A 14,704-nucleotide genomic window follows, 5' to 3' on the forward strand; every position below is an offset into this window, starting at 1 on the left:
GCTCCTGAATAGATAAAAGTGATTAAATACTCCTGATTATCCCTGACCAATATGTAATGGATTTACAGCCCTTTCAATTAGTCAGTATTTGCTTAGGACTCATTATTTTGTCTTTGGTTAAGTAATCAGCCCAGAGACTCATGTTCTGTCTAATTCCTCTGAGCCAAGTAGGTACTACAGGGCACCTGACCTTTGAAATGGCCATAGCTGGAAGGCAAAAATAACCACTGTTCGAGCAGAGGCACTGGCTATTCTGGCTAATCCTGACCCTACAGGCCAGATCAATGCACCTTAGTTTGCTAATAATGTTCTTACATCAAAATGATGGTTTAAAACTGGTATCTAACGCTACCCAACCCCTTCAAGCTGTTCCATTAGCAAAGCTGCTTGGTAGCCACCACTGTAAATAAAAGAGGTACCTGAATCACTCCAGGAACCATGAGACCGTAACTAATATCTACCACCACAAAAAATGTGTACCGGTAATTTTAACAACCACAAAATGAACCCTTGTGTGTGATAGTTAACCACACTATCCTTTTAAGTATTAGCCCAAACAAAATGGAAGGGAAAGTGAACTGATAATTTTACCATTTTCCACCATTTCCAAGTAAAATTAAGAGAGCTACTACTTCTTTTGTAAAAATGTATTTTGATGCCTAAGTAAAGCTGTAATAGTCAACAGAACACCAACACATAAAACCAATTGCAAAACAGGAGGATAAAGATAGATTGCTACTAAAAGTGTTGTTTTTTCACGTTTACTCGCTTTCCCCCAGAAGTGAATATGGCTAGCTTTTAAGATAATGGACTTGAAGAGCAGCTTAAATAGGTGCTTTAATCTCCCATAGAACTGAGGAATTAGAAAAACTAAACGCTGTCTATATTTTGCATGTAAACCAACATAGGAAAAGTTTTCAAATGAATTCTCTGACTTCATCTACCTCTTGCAATGCATGTTGGAATATACATAGTATATGTGTGTTCCAAAAGCAACATAGGTCCACCATTTAGAAGCCCTAGGATGGGGGCTGTTCAGAATCCCACACTGATCCTCACTAACCATCATCAACCACTCAGCAGGCCTGCTTGGTTTACAGTGGACTCCCGAAATATTATTTAAGCCTGCCTGGACATCCCGTGGTGACTATTCTACATCTCTGTTTCTGATGATTGCTCACCATAAACAGTTTCAAATAAATAAATACATAAAATAGTCTCTCTAATTGTACAGTAAAATGGCAGTCCTTGAGATGAATCCCATTTTGCACTAGGTGTGATGCTTTATACTCAAGGTACATAATATATAATAACTCCCAAATATATTCCATTGCAGAGAACCAACTTCCAACCACCCAAAACATTATCCTAAAATGTTGAAAGGGCTATTAAAAATAATTAGACTTGTGTAAAATACTACTTCTTTTTTTTGCATTCACTTACTGTGAGATGTTGGAACAGCCATGCTCTCATGATATTTGTTGCTACTTTGGGGAAAATTCCTCTTTTCTTCTGCCGCTTTTTATCCTTGTCTGGATCATCATCATCCCCTGTGCCGGGAGAGGCTACACTGTTGTCTAAACCATCCCCTAATAGAAAAAATGGGGTGAGAGATAATAAACAAGAAATATAAGCCAATCTGAATAATCAGATTAACTACTAAAGCACTAATGAAGTGTCATTTATATATGAAAAAATCAGGCATGTTCAATTTCTTATTAAATATGATTGCTGATATAGATATATAAAAATTAGAAATCATGTCTCTCCAAATACTAATTTTGTGCCTCACACACGCACAAACCATTAATTCAATTATAATTGTTTGCTTGACACAGTGCAATACTTCTTTGTCAATTATGAAATGCAGTGTGGGAAAACCTGCCACACAAAAACCTATTTACTGTAAATGCATTCCCTGCAACTATGCTGAATATATGGTGAAGGTAATCAAGTTAAATGTTCTGTGGTCTATATATTCTGGGCCCTCTGCATAGGTGACAGTAAATGTGTCACTGTTCAGAGCACATAACACACTGCCAGCTGAACCCCTCCCCATTTACTATCATCTCCCCACTCACACACATGCACACTTGTATGACCCTCAACATAGTATTTGCAAGACATGAAAACTTATGTGCCTGCATCAGTGATCATTATATTCTGCTTCTTTTTATTTCTTTTTTTTTTTAAGGATGCACATCAAGGTAGGGTGCTTGCTTAATCAGAACTTTCCATGAACATCTTTCTCTTCAGTGCTTTTCCCTGGCATTAATTGTGCATTAGCAAAAATCATTTACTTTTAACAGTCATAGTTATTTTTTCTTGCCCTCCAGCAAAAATGCCTTGAAAGCCTGCCTGGAGGGCATCTAAATTATGTATCTGAAAAACTCTTCTGGCAAGGCATTGCAGGACCCCTACTTTCTTAAAATTCATACGAGCACGTCTTCCTGTTTTTGGGAAGGCATCAATCAAGAGCAGCAATATATGCCATATTCCTACATTAATATTTGAACTAATAACTTTTAAAAAAGGAAAGAAACAAGATCCGACTTGTGGCATAATCAAATGCAAAATAAATGAAGAATACTGGGACAGCACTGAGACTTTATAGATTGCTGTGTTTTCCTTACACATCATTAGCCTGGAGCCACACGAAAGAGGAAAACAGAGAAGTGGAGAGTTTATGCTCCCTGCTGGTGTTTAAGAAGCCGAGGTCCTGGAAGGACATCTGGGAATTGCACTGAGACGGTGGTTTTTGTAATTTAAGAATAGACATTCATTAGCAGTAAATGCCATAAATCCCATGCTAAGTAAAAACCTTGTCCAAGAAAGCCTAAAACAATAAACTCTGTGCTCAATGTAGCCTGAGATAGACGCTCCATAGCTTCCTGAGGAATGCTATAGACCCATGAACTAATTCCTATAGCCTCTTCTGGATCTTTAGTGCTGCTAAAACAAACACATTACCGATACATAGAGACTATTTACCTCAAAACTTTAAATTCTATTTCACCTTTGTCTATGGTGCCCACACACATTTCTTTAAAAAAGAAAAGGCAAAAACAACTGGGGAGGGGGAAATACCACCACTCACCTCCCCCCCTCTAACTAGAGAAACAAAAAACAAAAAAAGCCAGGGCAAAGAGCTAGCAGATTAATTTTATTGACATTTCCATTTTCACTGCAATGTGATACCCTCCATCACATAGAAGAGATGGTCCTCACTATTTACAGAATGACAGGCCACTTCATTACAACTACCCTGCCCCAAGGCTGAGTAGTTCCTTTCCATCTGCCCAAGGACCTGAGTCAGACCCCTAAGTTGCTTTGACTAGAAGGTAAATTGAAGGTGTGGACAGTGATAAAAGAAAAGGACAAGAGCTTATCACGAACCAACCTTTTCCGGCGAGGAAAACATATTACTTTGGAAGAACTCCTTTTCTTAGTGGCCCACCACCCGACACCCATGCGTGTGCAAGCACAAATACACACCCTTTTCCACTGACTATGCCAAGGAACTGCTGCAAGGCAAATTCTCACAAACACTAATGGCTTCTGACTGCTCCTTGGCAACCCCAGCATTTTAACCTGGGTGGATGTGCACTCCAAAATACAGGCACTAGAGCTATCTCATCAGCTGTTCATGTGACACAGATGGAGAGTGGCTATTAGGAGCCAGGCAAGGGGCCTTGGGGATCTGAGGTGCTGTACTGTAGCCTCAGGCAGTTTTGAAAAGCAGTACCCAGAGATGGAGGGAAAAGAACAATCCACGCCAAAAGTGCAAGTTCTGAAATGAGTCTCTTTTTCTATCTATTGTCTAGATAAAGATATCTTTGTCTTCTTTTCTAAAACCTATGAATGTATGCACATAATGCATGTAGATATAAAATCTTCTTTCAATCTGTCTCTCTTTCTTGGTCAGGCACACAAATACAACAGAAACACGAGAGAGAACAATTCTGGTTTCTATCCAGGCATTCAGGAACACCTTAATGCTGCTTTTTGTGCAATGTTTCATTTGGAGCTTTCCAAGAGGATCAGTACAGGGCTTTGATTATGAAAAAGGCTAATAATAGGTGGTTAGATATTCAGATTCATCCTGCATAAGTTTGGCTGAAGTTTACAGAGTCAATAGGCTTGATCTAGTGTAAAATGTTAGAGATTAATTACCAGTCTTGATCCTCTCTCCATTCATATAACGAAAGAGAGGGAGAGGGGAGAAAATTATCTAATAGGAGCAAGAGACAAATGAAAATTCTGCAAATCATCAATAACTGAGTTCCAATAGTCTATAAATAGTATGCACTGTAAACCTTAAATAAGACAACTACATTAGTGATGAAAGAATGAAAGTGAAAACTTGTGGCATGGTAAAATTAGAATGCATTTCATAGCAGTTACACGAGTTACAACACTGCAAATAAGATCAGAACTGGAATTTAGTCTGTCTGAAATTAGGAAAATAAAACAGGTTATCTGTGAAATATTACGAAAAAGAGGAGCATATGTCTATTTTATACAAGTCCCGCCATCCCTCACCAATCTTGCTGTACTGAATGAAAAACTAAAGGCAGAGCAGCAAAATGAAATCTTAGCTGTTGAGCATGTGACACAGTGCAATAATTACAAACTGCTTTTTGCCAGCCATGCCACATTGGCACATACCAGAAGGGGCAAAAGTAATTTTCTGCCTCATACTCCATTGCCTTATGAACTATGTACCCATTCATGCCTCTCAGACAAGTTGCTGAATTCTTATTTGGTGCAGTGTTATCTTTGCACATGTGAAAATGGATACACAAATATCTAAACCAAAGAGAAATGTCTTGTGGTTACAAAAGGATCTAAGCCAATGTAAAATGCCTTATAACATGCCACTTTCTAAGCACTATTCACTACTCTCCGTTAACAAAAATGCATGGTGAGAACTGAGCGCAGGGAAAAAGAATGTCAGAAGGCACTGGCAAAAAAATTTCCCTGAAGTGGGATGGGGGGAGAGAGAAAGATGGTCATTTCTGGAAGGATCATTCATTCATTTGTACACTGTGGTTTAGCTTTCAAAGTCCACAGACCTCAGGGATCTTCGGGGAATGAAAGATCCAGTCCCACAGAGGGTTTGCCTCTACATTGCTTTTCATGTTATCCACTCTCCACCCCCATCCCCCGCAGCAGCAAGGCACAATGCTGTCAATGTTCCTCTAGATCTCAGTCACTGTGTGCTATACAGTGTACCACTCCTCAGGGATAGAACAGAGAAGATGTATTTAATGCAGTTCCTGGCAGCACTATCTCCCACTGGTTCTCTTACTTTATTTCGTTCCATTTCCAAGGATAGAATAGATAGATGATAGATAGAATTTATATACCATCCTATACTTGCAGGTATAACATGTGAACATGTAATATGTGAAGAGGCCTTTTCATTGCACACCTACTCTCTTAAACTCAGACCTCAATCCTACTTTCTTCAGGTAGACCCTGAAGTTCAAATGAAGTTAGAGACCAAGACAGTTTCTTTTAAACCAAGACAGTTAAAATTATTCCTCACCCCACTTAATATTATAAAGTCGGCTATTTTTGAGCTATTTTCTCCTTTTCTCCATGCTTTTTTGTGACTCATAGAAGGAACAAAATCATTACACTGACACACACCACCTTCTGCATACAAATAGATATACTGAAGAATGAGAAGTTCTGATATGTTCCAAGATCAAGACTTGTTATACATATATTTAAGTGTGTGTATACATTTGCACATTACTTTTCTTAGGCTGGAGGATGCACAAGTCATTTGAGTAAGAGGGACTTAGTCAATGGTACAACATCTGCTTGGCATGATAAAAGTGCCAGGTTCAATCCCTGGCATCTTCAGGTAAGAGACCTGGGATAGCTCAGTTGATAGATCATGAGACTCTTAATCTCAGGTTCGTGGGTTCAAGCCCCTTGTTGGGCAAAAGATTCCTGTACTGCAGGACATTTGACTAAATGACCCTCCTCACTGTCCCTTCCAACTCTACAATTCTATGATTCTCTGACTGGAAGAGACCCTTGTCTGAAAGCCTGGAGAACCACTGCCATTTTGTGGACAATGCTGAGCTAGATGGACCAATGGTATGGCTCAGCATAAGGTCAGCTTCCTATGTTCCGATGGTCTACTTACATCCCATGGCTTGTTTTTAATTAGATTGTTACACAGACTTTAACCAAAAACACATACGGATAGTTGTTCTACTAGGCTAACACGACTGCCCATAAGACATTTTTAAAGACTTTGGAATCTCATGGATGAACATAAAATATATTAATTCTTAATTTATGGGAGGAAAGTTAACCCACTCAACTCCAAAAAGGATTCTCAATGTGTGTCAAATAATAAAACATGCTCATAATAATGAGACATGTCTGGACTTTGAAACACTACCACAAACATCAAAACCATCTCAGTAAGACCAGAGGAACCCTAGATATGAAAAAATGCATTTCCCTCTTATTATCTTAGTTTTACCATCTCCATGTAAGCCTAGCCTACAGCTAGCCTTCATTTTTTTCCTACAGAAGAGGAAGAGGGAGAGCAGGCACATCACATTTGCTTGTATCAAGAGAAAGTTATTCTAAAAATAATGCTGCTCATTTAAAAAAGGTTTTGTTTTTTTTAAAAGAAAGGAATGGTTTCATGCCTGTGCTGAAAAAGCACAGATTTTAAAGTAAAAATTAAATAAATCTTGCCCTGAGTTTAACACAATGAAAGACTTAAGATAACTGCTTAGGTGAGCATATTATTTGGCTTACTGTTTAGATCTATAACCTTTTGAGTACTGGCAGTACAATGTGTTGGCCCTCATTCACAGAATAACCCTGGAAGGAAAGCTACAGAAAGCAAATTAAAGCCGAAGGATAGTGATTTGCCCCGAAACTAAAATGGATGTGAGTAATCCAACATGCAGACCAACATTTGCTCTATTAAAGCTCAACGTCATTTCCGCAATGCCACACTGGTTCAATGCCACACTGGTCCCTCTAATGCCACGGTTTATAGAACACGCAGCCAATCTCTATTCACATCAAGAAATCATTACTCCACCTCTTCCCAAGACTGAGGTCTAATTTATAAACTGCACCAAATTTTACATGGTGGTGGCGGCGCTGCTGTCCTTAACCATGCAAGTGCCTCTTTACCCATTGTTGAAAGAATAGGTGCCCATATAGTTTAGGCTGATTATAGCCATGCCCAAGAAACTCCACAGAAACAAAGGGTCTCCTGGGCATGGATATAATTGGCCCAAACCACATGGCCACTTATTCATATATACATCTAACTATACAAAAAGACATAGTGGTGTTCTGGATTATGGCAGCAATGGCTGACACCACTAGCGCAATATGCCAACTGGGTCTCTTCAACTAATCACCTCCAGGGAGAATGCAAACTGTGGGGCTTTTGTGAACATTAATGACATCTAGTTCTAGCCTAGGATTCCTCTGCAACGTACACATTTGGTAACAATTCAAATCTATCTGGAGGAAGATTCTTCTGCTAGTACATTTTCTGTTTGTGGCTTGCGCCCATGCAAGAAATAACAGGTTTGTGGTTACAGCTTAATTCTGTGAGTTCCTGTGCTATGTAACAAATACCATATAGGGAGCACAAAACAGTGTTATAATGCTTACTGTTGGCCTCCTGTAGATCACAACAATCTGGTTTAGCAATGCAGTCTAATGTTGCTATACCACTGTCATCCTTACCAATGTAGCAGCACTTGAAGTATTATTTGTGGTGTGATTCTACAAAGACTTACTGCTCCTGTTCACTGTTCAAAATCAATCACATAAACAAGGATCAGCTCAGAACTGGAAAGAAAAGGGGTGTGATAGCACCCCAGCCTAAAGGTTTTTAAGTCTGCACCCTGCCAGCTAATTCTGCTTAAGTTATGGTAGCAAATGGCATATATTATCGTAAGATGGACATAACCCACTTGTACAGAAGAGGCCACTGTAGCTACATCAATGTATTCTGCTCCGTGACCTGCCACTCATGATATTACTCCAAGGGTGGCATTCAACTACGTGTTACTCATTGAAATTAATGGACCTAACATAATGATGTTCATTAATTTCATACTGCCCTGTGTTACCATTTTATTAGAGTCAGCAAGTTAGTTGCTCATTTTGTAGTTTCTCAGCTAAAACCCTGCAAGGAATATGAACTATTCCCTTTTCTGACCAAGTTAATGTCTCCAATGTGTTGGGACTTATACCTGTTGGACTGATAAATTTGTGAACTACCCTTATTGGCTTTCTGTTCATTCCTTTTACCTATAAACCTCTAAGAATAACACCTACAGATAATTAAAGGAAGTTGAAAATTTTGTCCCAGTATTTACCTATTGCACAACTAGGCATTAATGTAAACTTTTGAATTCTTATTTTTATTTCTTTGGGAGGTTTTCAAAGTAATATTTTTCCCTATTAAAAGTTCCAAAATAGAATATTATGAAAATCTGTTAATTGTTGGGCTCTCTTACAATCCTGCTGTGCTAAACTGTCTAGAAATGTTAACATGAAAAAAATTCTTCGGTTTTCTTCCAGTGACTAGTTCATGGCCCAACGCAGTGGAGTAAAGAGAAGGATGAAATACTTTAGTTTACATGCAACATTTACTAACTGTGTGGGTTTTCCAACATTAGAGAAGGGACAGTGACCCATGCCACCTTTTTCACACTCAAAAGGCCGCTGAAAAAAACAGTCTTCTTAGGCTTACCTCAAGCTTCTCTGGCCCTGAACACCCTCCCCCCAGGGTATGAGTAGAAAGAGAAAAAAGAAGTGAATTTAAGCTCCTTTCTCTTCAACTTTTCAGGCGGTATAAGCAGCATTTAGCAAATTCAGCCCCCAAATGGTTCCAAATGCTCTGAGCTGCAGGGGCTCATCCTTTGTTAGTCTCCCTCTATTTACACAGGATTTACACAGGCTATCTACTGAAGAGACCACATGTTTCTGACAGAAAGCACTTTCATTCATAGTGCATCAGGCAACAGGATTGTAACCACTGCAGCTTCATGCTGACCTGAGATTAGGGATTTCGGCAACATTGAGATGATAACAATCTACTAACTAACCCAAAATTATCCATGGAGATTTTTCTTCTTCTGACACTCACATTATAGCTAATGTGGTCATAGAAATGAGATTTCTTAAGAGAGCTATTAAGAACCAGCTATTGTCAAGAAAACCCCTCCCTCCTTTCAATAAACAGGAGGAAAGAAAGTATATGTTGCTGTGGGGGCGGGGGGGGGGGGGAATCAGACTGCTATTTGGATTTAAACCATTTCACCCAGTGGCTGAAGACAAAAGTGTAAAAGAAGACAGATGGACACATATGTAAATGTGCTTCCATTTTCTCCCTGTCGCTAACAAGTTAGTTAATAGTATAGTTTAATCATGTCTTCTCTGTTAATTCATTTTGGTTAACTAGTCATCAGCAGCAGCCTAGTAGCAGGAACATGCTCATTCACATTTATTTGCTTGCTACAGTGCTCAATTACCAACCATGTAATGATTAAGACATTTTAGACTCTACTTATCAGGCATGAATGCTGAAATCTTATCTGAGGGGGTCACTTCACACAAGATGATTTTCATACATGGATCTCTCTACCACATATACATTTCCTGCATACACGTGACAAGTAATTTTGTTGTGAGAAGAAACCCTGTTTTTTCTTTCCAACTCCATCTTTAGTAAATCTTATTTTAATTTTAAAAGCTTTCCCCATATGCACACATAGAAATTCCACATAGGCCAAACATACTGAAGTCTCATAGGAAAAGCCATAATCCTGCCCACCTCAAACTGGTGAAAATTAGAATCTTATAACAAAACACATTGCTCATACTCTGCAGCAATCATTAATTTTTTTTCTAATTTATAATAAACAGACATCTCTGGTCGGTATATATGTAAGTATATAGTAGATGTTTTAAAGTTCTTCACAATATATCATAATAAAGCTCTGCTGAGCATCCCAATGATTCATTTTTAGTGAGCTCTCAAATGCCCTTTACTACAGTTAATGCTCAGATTTTATTAAGGAATAGAGCAGGGACAAATGCCCACTTAAGTTCCAGCTCTCAAATTCAGCTCTGCTTGCACTGCACTATCTAATGCTAAAGCTTCTTAATGTGCTTTTCACCTCCCTTGTGTGGCATTTCTGTGAACACAGTTCACAATTTCCAGCCCCAAACACAGAAGACTGCTACCCTTAAGTCATCCAAAGAATGTGACAGATACTATCATGGCTCTTGCTGCAACATGAAGAAACAGAAAGAGAGAGACCAAGAAGAGGAAGACCATAGTGATCAGGTTACCAAAATCCATAGACACTTTCCCACAATGTTACTGAATGCTATAATTAAGATATTTGAAGCTGAGGGTGATCTAGGGAACATAGTTTAGAAACTGTATGACACCAGGATCCAGTCTTGCTTTTCTTATTCAGATTTGACTCACACTGATTTTTAATGGCAATCTTACCCAAGTAAAGCGAGCCAGCTCAGAGCCTTGTCATACACAAGCTAACAAGCATGCAAGCATTCAGCTAAAACATTCTACTGGTTTCTCACTGAGAGCCTTATTAAATCATGCTCTTTTATCTTGAGTTAATAATTCAATGGGCATTAGAACTGGGCTAGCACAGCTGTATTCAGTGGAATTACCATCTTGTAAAAAGGTAAAGGGACCCCTGACCATTAGGTCCAGTCGTGGCCGACTCTGGGGTTGCAGTACTCATCTCACTTTATTGGCCAAGGGAGCCGGCGTACAGCTTCCGGGTCATGTGGCCAGCATGACTAAGCCGCTTCTGGCGAACCAGAGCAGTGCACGGAAAATCTGTTTACCTTCCCGCCGGAGTGGTACCTATTTATCTACTTGCACTTTGTGCTTTTGAACTGCTAGGTATATCCTAATGCTTCTACATTAGATAGATCCCATAGTTCAATTCAATGTAATTGCTTTCTATGAATAAGCATGCTATTTAAACGCTGTACTTAGAAAAAAACAATTTTTAGCAAAAGGGTTAAACAGAATTAGTTAAGTGCCCATATATTTTTAAAACAAGTTACTTCATCAGCTTTTTAAAAGAGTTAACTGGATATAATTAAATTTATAAATTTAATTAAAATTAAAATTATTTCCATTAGAGTGCAGTTTTTAAACAGCCTATTATGTATAAACTAATAACTGTATCTGAGTGTTCGGTTAGCCATGATTTTGTTTCTTATTTTCCCTTTTGCTCTGTTTATCTTCTGGGCCCTTGCCTGTAAAAGCCTGTGTGAGAGTAGGTTTCTTAGGCTATGATCCAAAGAATCCAATTGATTTGGTACATGTAAGAAAGCTTTTGACTTCTTACTCTTCCCCACCTGCCTTTCCCCCTGTTCATGCCACATTATAACTGAGGAGCTATTTGTCATATAGCATGGACATCAGCTGTTGCCTTTAGAAATCCCATTGTACAAACACAAGCTCTTTTGAATCTTGGCCTTAGTTATCAGAGCACCAAGAAGGCTCATTGGTTGGGTTTTCAGTGGTGCATACAAGTGCACAATTGTTACTTTGAGGTTTTTAAACAGAGGTTGGGTGGCCATCTGTCATGTATGATCAAGGTGATACTCCTGCATTGCAGGGGGTTGGACTAGATGACCCCCGGGATCCCTTCCAACTCTACAATTCTACGTTTCCATGATTAGGGCCACTAATTATGCACATCGAGTAGCTAGTTACCCCATGCTTAGCGTTTCTACATACACCTGAGACCTTTGACAGTCTGAAGTTGCCATTCTGATATAATGATGTTTGTTACTCTTTGATAAGTGGATAATTTATCATGTTAAACATTGTATTGCTTCATAGATTAGAACATGTTCCTTTATGAAGCTGGATAGCTCAATTGGTACAGTATGAGACTCTTAATCCCAAGGTTGTGGCTTCAAGCCCCATGTCAGGTGAATGCAGAGGGCTGGACTAGATGATCCTCGTGGTCTCTTCCAATTCTGCAATTCTATTATTCTATTTCATCTTTAATGGTGGGAAAAATGGGTATTTGTTTTAAAGAAGAGAATGTAACATTTTAATGAAGAGTAGTTTACAACAGAAAGCATTGTTAAACATGCAGTTAAGTACCACTGCCTTTTTATATAATGGCCATCTCTGTTGTAATGGTACCTAGTACAGTAATATTACTAGTGCTCTATTAATATTCTCATTAGAAACCTCAATTTTAAGATTTTATTACTCAGGTATAAAATTTTAACCACCTAACAATGGCATCTAAAAGCACTTTGAGCCACTTTTAGAAAAATTATAGTTCTTGAATTTGTGTGTGCATGTGTATGAATTTAGATAGAATTTCAACTGCATTTTAATTATATTTTGTAACTATTATTTACCAATGTTAGAATTTCTTTAACAAAATTTAACAATCCATATGTTCACAGTATTGCAACTGTGACAGCAACAGAACACTCTGAGTCAAACCAGGAACTATTTACGAATTATAAAGCTCTCTGATGTGATCTAGAGGAGAATCTTAAATTGCTACAATATATATAACAAAACATTCTCAGATTGTCTGTTTGTGAATCTTTTCTGGGTCTGTGTCACTACAATGACAATGATGCAGCAGCTAACTACCTGAAAGCAGGATTATATATGCAAATTGAATGTAAATGTTGCAAAACTGCAGTAAAACTGTTTGACCCTAATAGAGCTGAAATGAAATACTCTCCCATAAAGCATTATTACTAAAAATGCAGTAAGGCATAACAGCTTGTTTTAGGAGGAATAACACCACCTCCAGCTCACCAAAAGTTATAGAAGTGACCATTGTGTATTAGCAGCAATATAATCAGTGCTCCCCCCAAAAAATATATATTTAGGGGTACTCTCATTTTCCTCGTCATATTGAAATACTGCCCCTCAGTGAGGCCAAACTTAGAGTCACAAAATGTTTAGGGGTATGGGTACCCCTGCATCCCCCCAGAAAAAAGCACTGAGTACAGTTTAACAGTTCATACTATCAACAGCCATGAAATCTTTACAATGAAGCAGGTGCTAAATGGCTTTTCAAAAATTAATAAATAACCTGCATTCTAAATAAACAAATGGTAAATATATGCATTGCCCAGAACCCTCCCATAATGCATTCACTTAGCCCTTACTCCCCAATCCTGGCAGATAATTCCCAATAAATTCTATGTTGAAATATTGAATTGCCCAAAAGCCACACAAGAACTACCAAATCTGGAGTTACTGTCTGAAGCAGTTGCAACAGCTTCCTTCCTAGGGACAATGAGCCTGAACTACCTTGTTCCTCCCATGACAAGATATAGGTCTGAATTATCATAGCTGCTGTGAATGCTCCAATTAGTCAAAGTAGTTTCAGTGGTTGTTAAATGGCTGCTGAATGTCGTATGTCTTGGGCATGTTTGAGGCTCAATGGGGCTAGGTTGCTTATGCTGCCACTGGAGGATGGAGGGGCGATGGTGGTTCTAACTTAGTGGCCCTGTTTGCGTAAACTAGTGGACCATAGTTAGAAGCAAACCATGGCTTGCTGTGAAATAGCAGCATCCTAGTGCTCACTGCTGCGCCTTCCCTGCACTTCTCTTTGCCAAGCTGAAACAACTCAGAATTATGCGCAGACCAGCACTTGTAGTTTGTTTCTCCCAAACAAACCATGCGTATCAAGCCATGAACCAGACCTTGGCTTCCACATATAGTCTGTTTGGAGAGAAACAAACCCCGTGTACTGATTTGCAAATAATGCTATCCAGCTCACTTTAGATAGAGATTCCATTTTCAGTCTGAGACATTGCATCTCTGCCAATCTCACCAGGCACACAGCTCATCAGTGGTGGCTCCATTTCTAGAAACTGCCTTGTGTCAAATCTGTTACTTCTGAATGAGTTTGGCATTAGTTTGGAACACTCCGCTGCATAAATTGTGGCTAGGAATCTTATTCAGAGTATGACACTGAATGTGGCATAACGATGAGAGGAAGATATTGCATGCTAAATCTGGAGTGTGGTGTAATACCAGCTGTGTCCCAGCCCCTCATGTATGCATATCTAATAGTGCCAATAAGAAAACCTAAGTTTTCAAAAGGTGCTTACTGGAAAAACGCATATATTAAAGGAGAATACATAATAACTCTAAATTTTATACGATCTTACATACCATAAGAGCTCCAACACCTATGCACAATGGGGTGGATTAACTCTCTGGGTGCTGCAGACATATTTATACACCTCCTCCTAAAGTGTTCATTTGGCTGGCAGTCTGGAAAATGCCAGAATGTCAAGGGTTAAATTGGAACACTGAAACTTTTGCAGGTTTAACTTAAACCTTTTAACTTTAAAAAATAAATTTTATTTTTCTGATTTAGGAAATACATTGCTATCTAAAAGCTGCTGAAGCCAGTGGACGACAAGACAGCAATCACTTTTATTGAAGTTAACTCTGTAGCTACTATTACATGGAGAATGGACGTTCATGTACAAAAACACTAATACTGGATACATCTAGCAACTACATTACATGTATTAGACCTTTAAACTTGTTACAGTCCCAGAATAATAATAAAAAATAGCAGTATTAGTAAATATAAATTGGAAAATTTATAATTGCTAACAAAAATCTGCAGCATTTATTATA

The 14,704-nt window shown here is 38.6% G+C and overlaps 1 protein-coding gene across 15 annotated transcripts in view; it reads right to left on the minus strand.

The window, feature by feature from the left end:
• The window catches only part of MEIS2 (Meis homeobox 2), a 230,236-nt gene that overhangs the window by 161,843 nt on the left and 53,689 nt on the right, over nucleotides 1-14,704 (minus strand). For 9 of the 15 annotated variants that reach the window (XM_028721686.2, XM_028721697.2, XM_028721702.2 and 6 more), the window contains exons 8-9: nucleotides 14,228-14,329; nucleotides 1,444-1,589 (exon numbers count right to left, since the gene is read on the minus strand). In XM_028721686.2, coding sequence (XP_028577519.1) covers nucleotides 1,444-1,589; nucleotides 14,228-14,329 — 248 coding nt within the window. The remainder of the gene's footprint in view (nucleotides 1-1,443; nucleotides 1,590-14,227; nucleotides 14,330-14,704) is intronic. The other 6 variants (XM_028721713.2, XM_028721718.2, XM_028721727.2 and 3 more) reach the window with 1 other exon arrangement.

This window comes from Podarcis muralis, chromosome 1, assembly GCF_964188315.1.
Source record: "Podarcis muralis chromosome 1, rPodMur119.hap1.1, whole genome shotgun sequence".
Taxonomy (NCBI): domain Eukaryota; kingdom Metazoa; phylum Chordata; class Lepidosauria; order Squamata; family Lacertidae; genus Podarcis; species Podarcis muralis.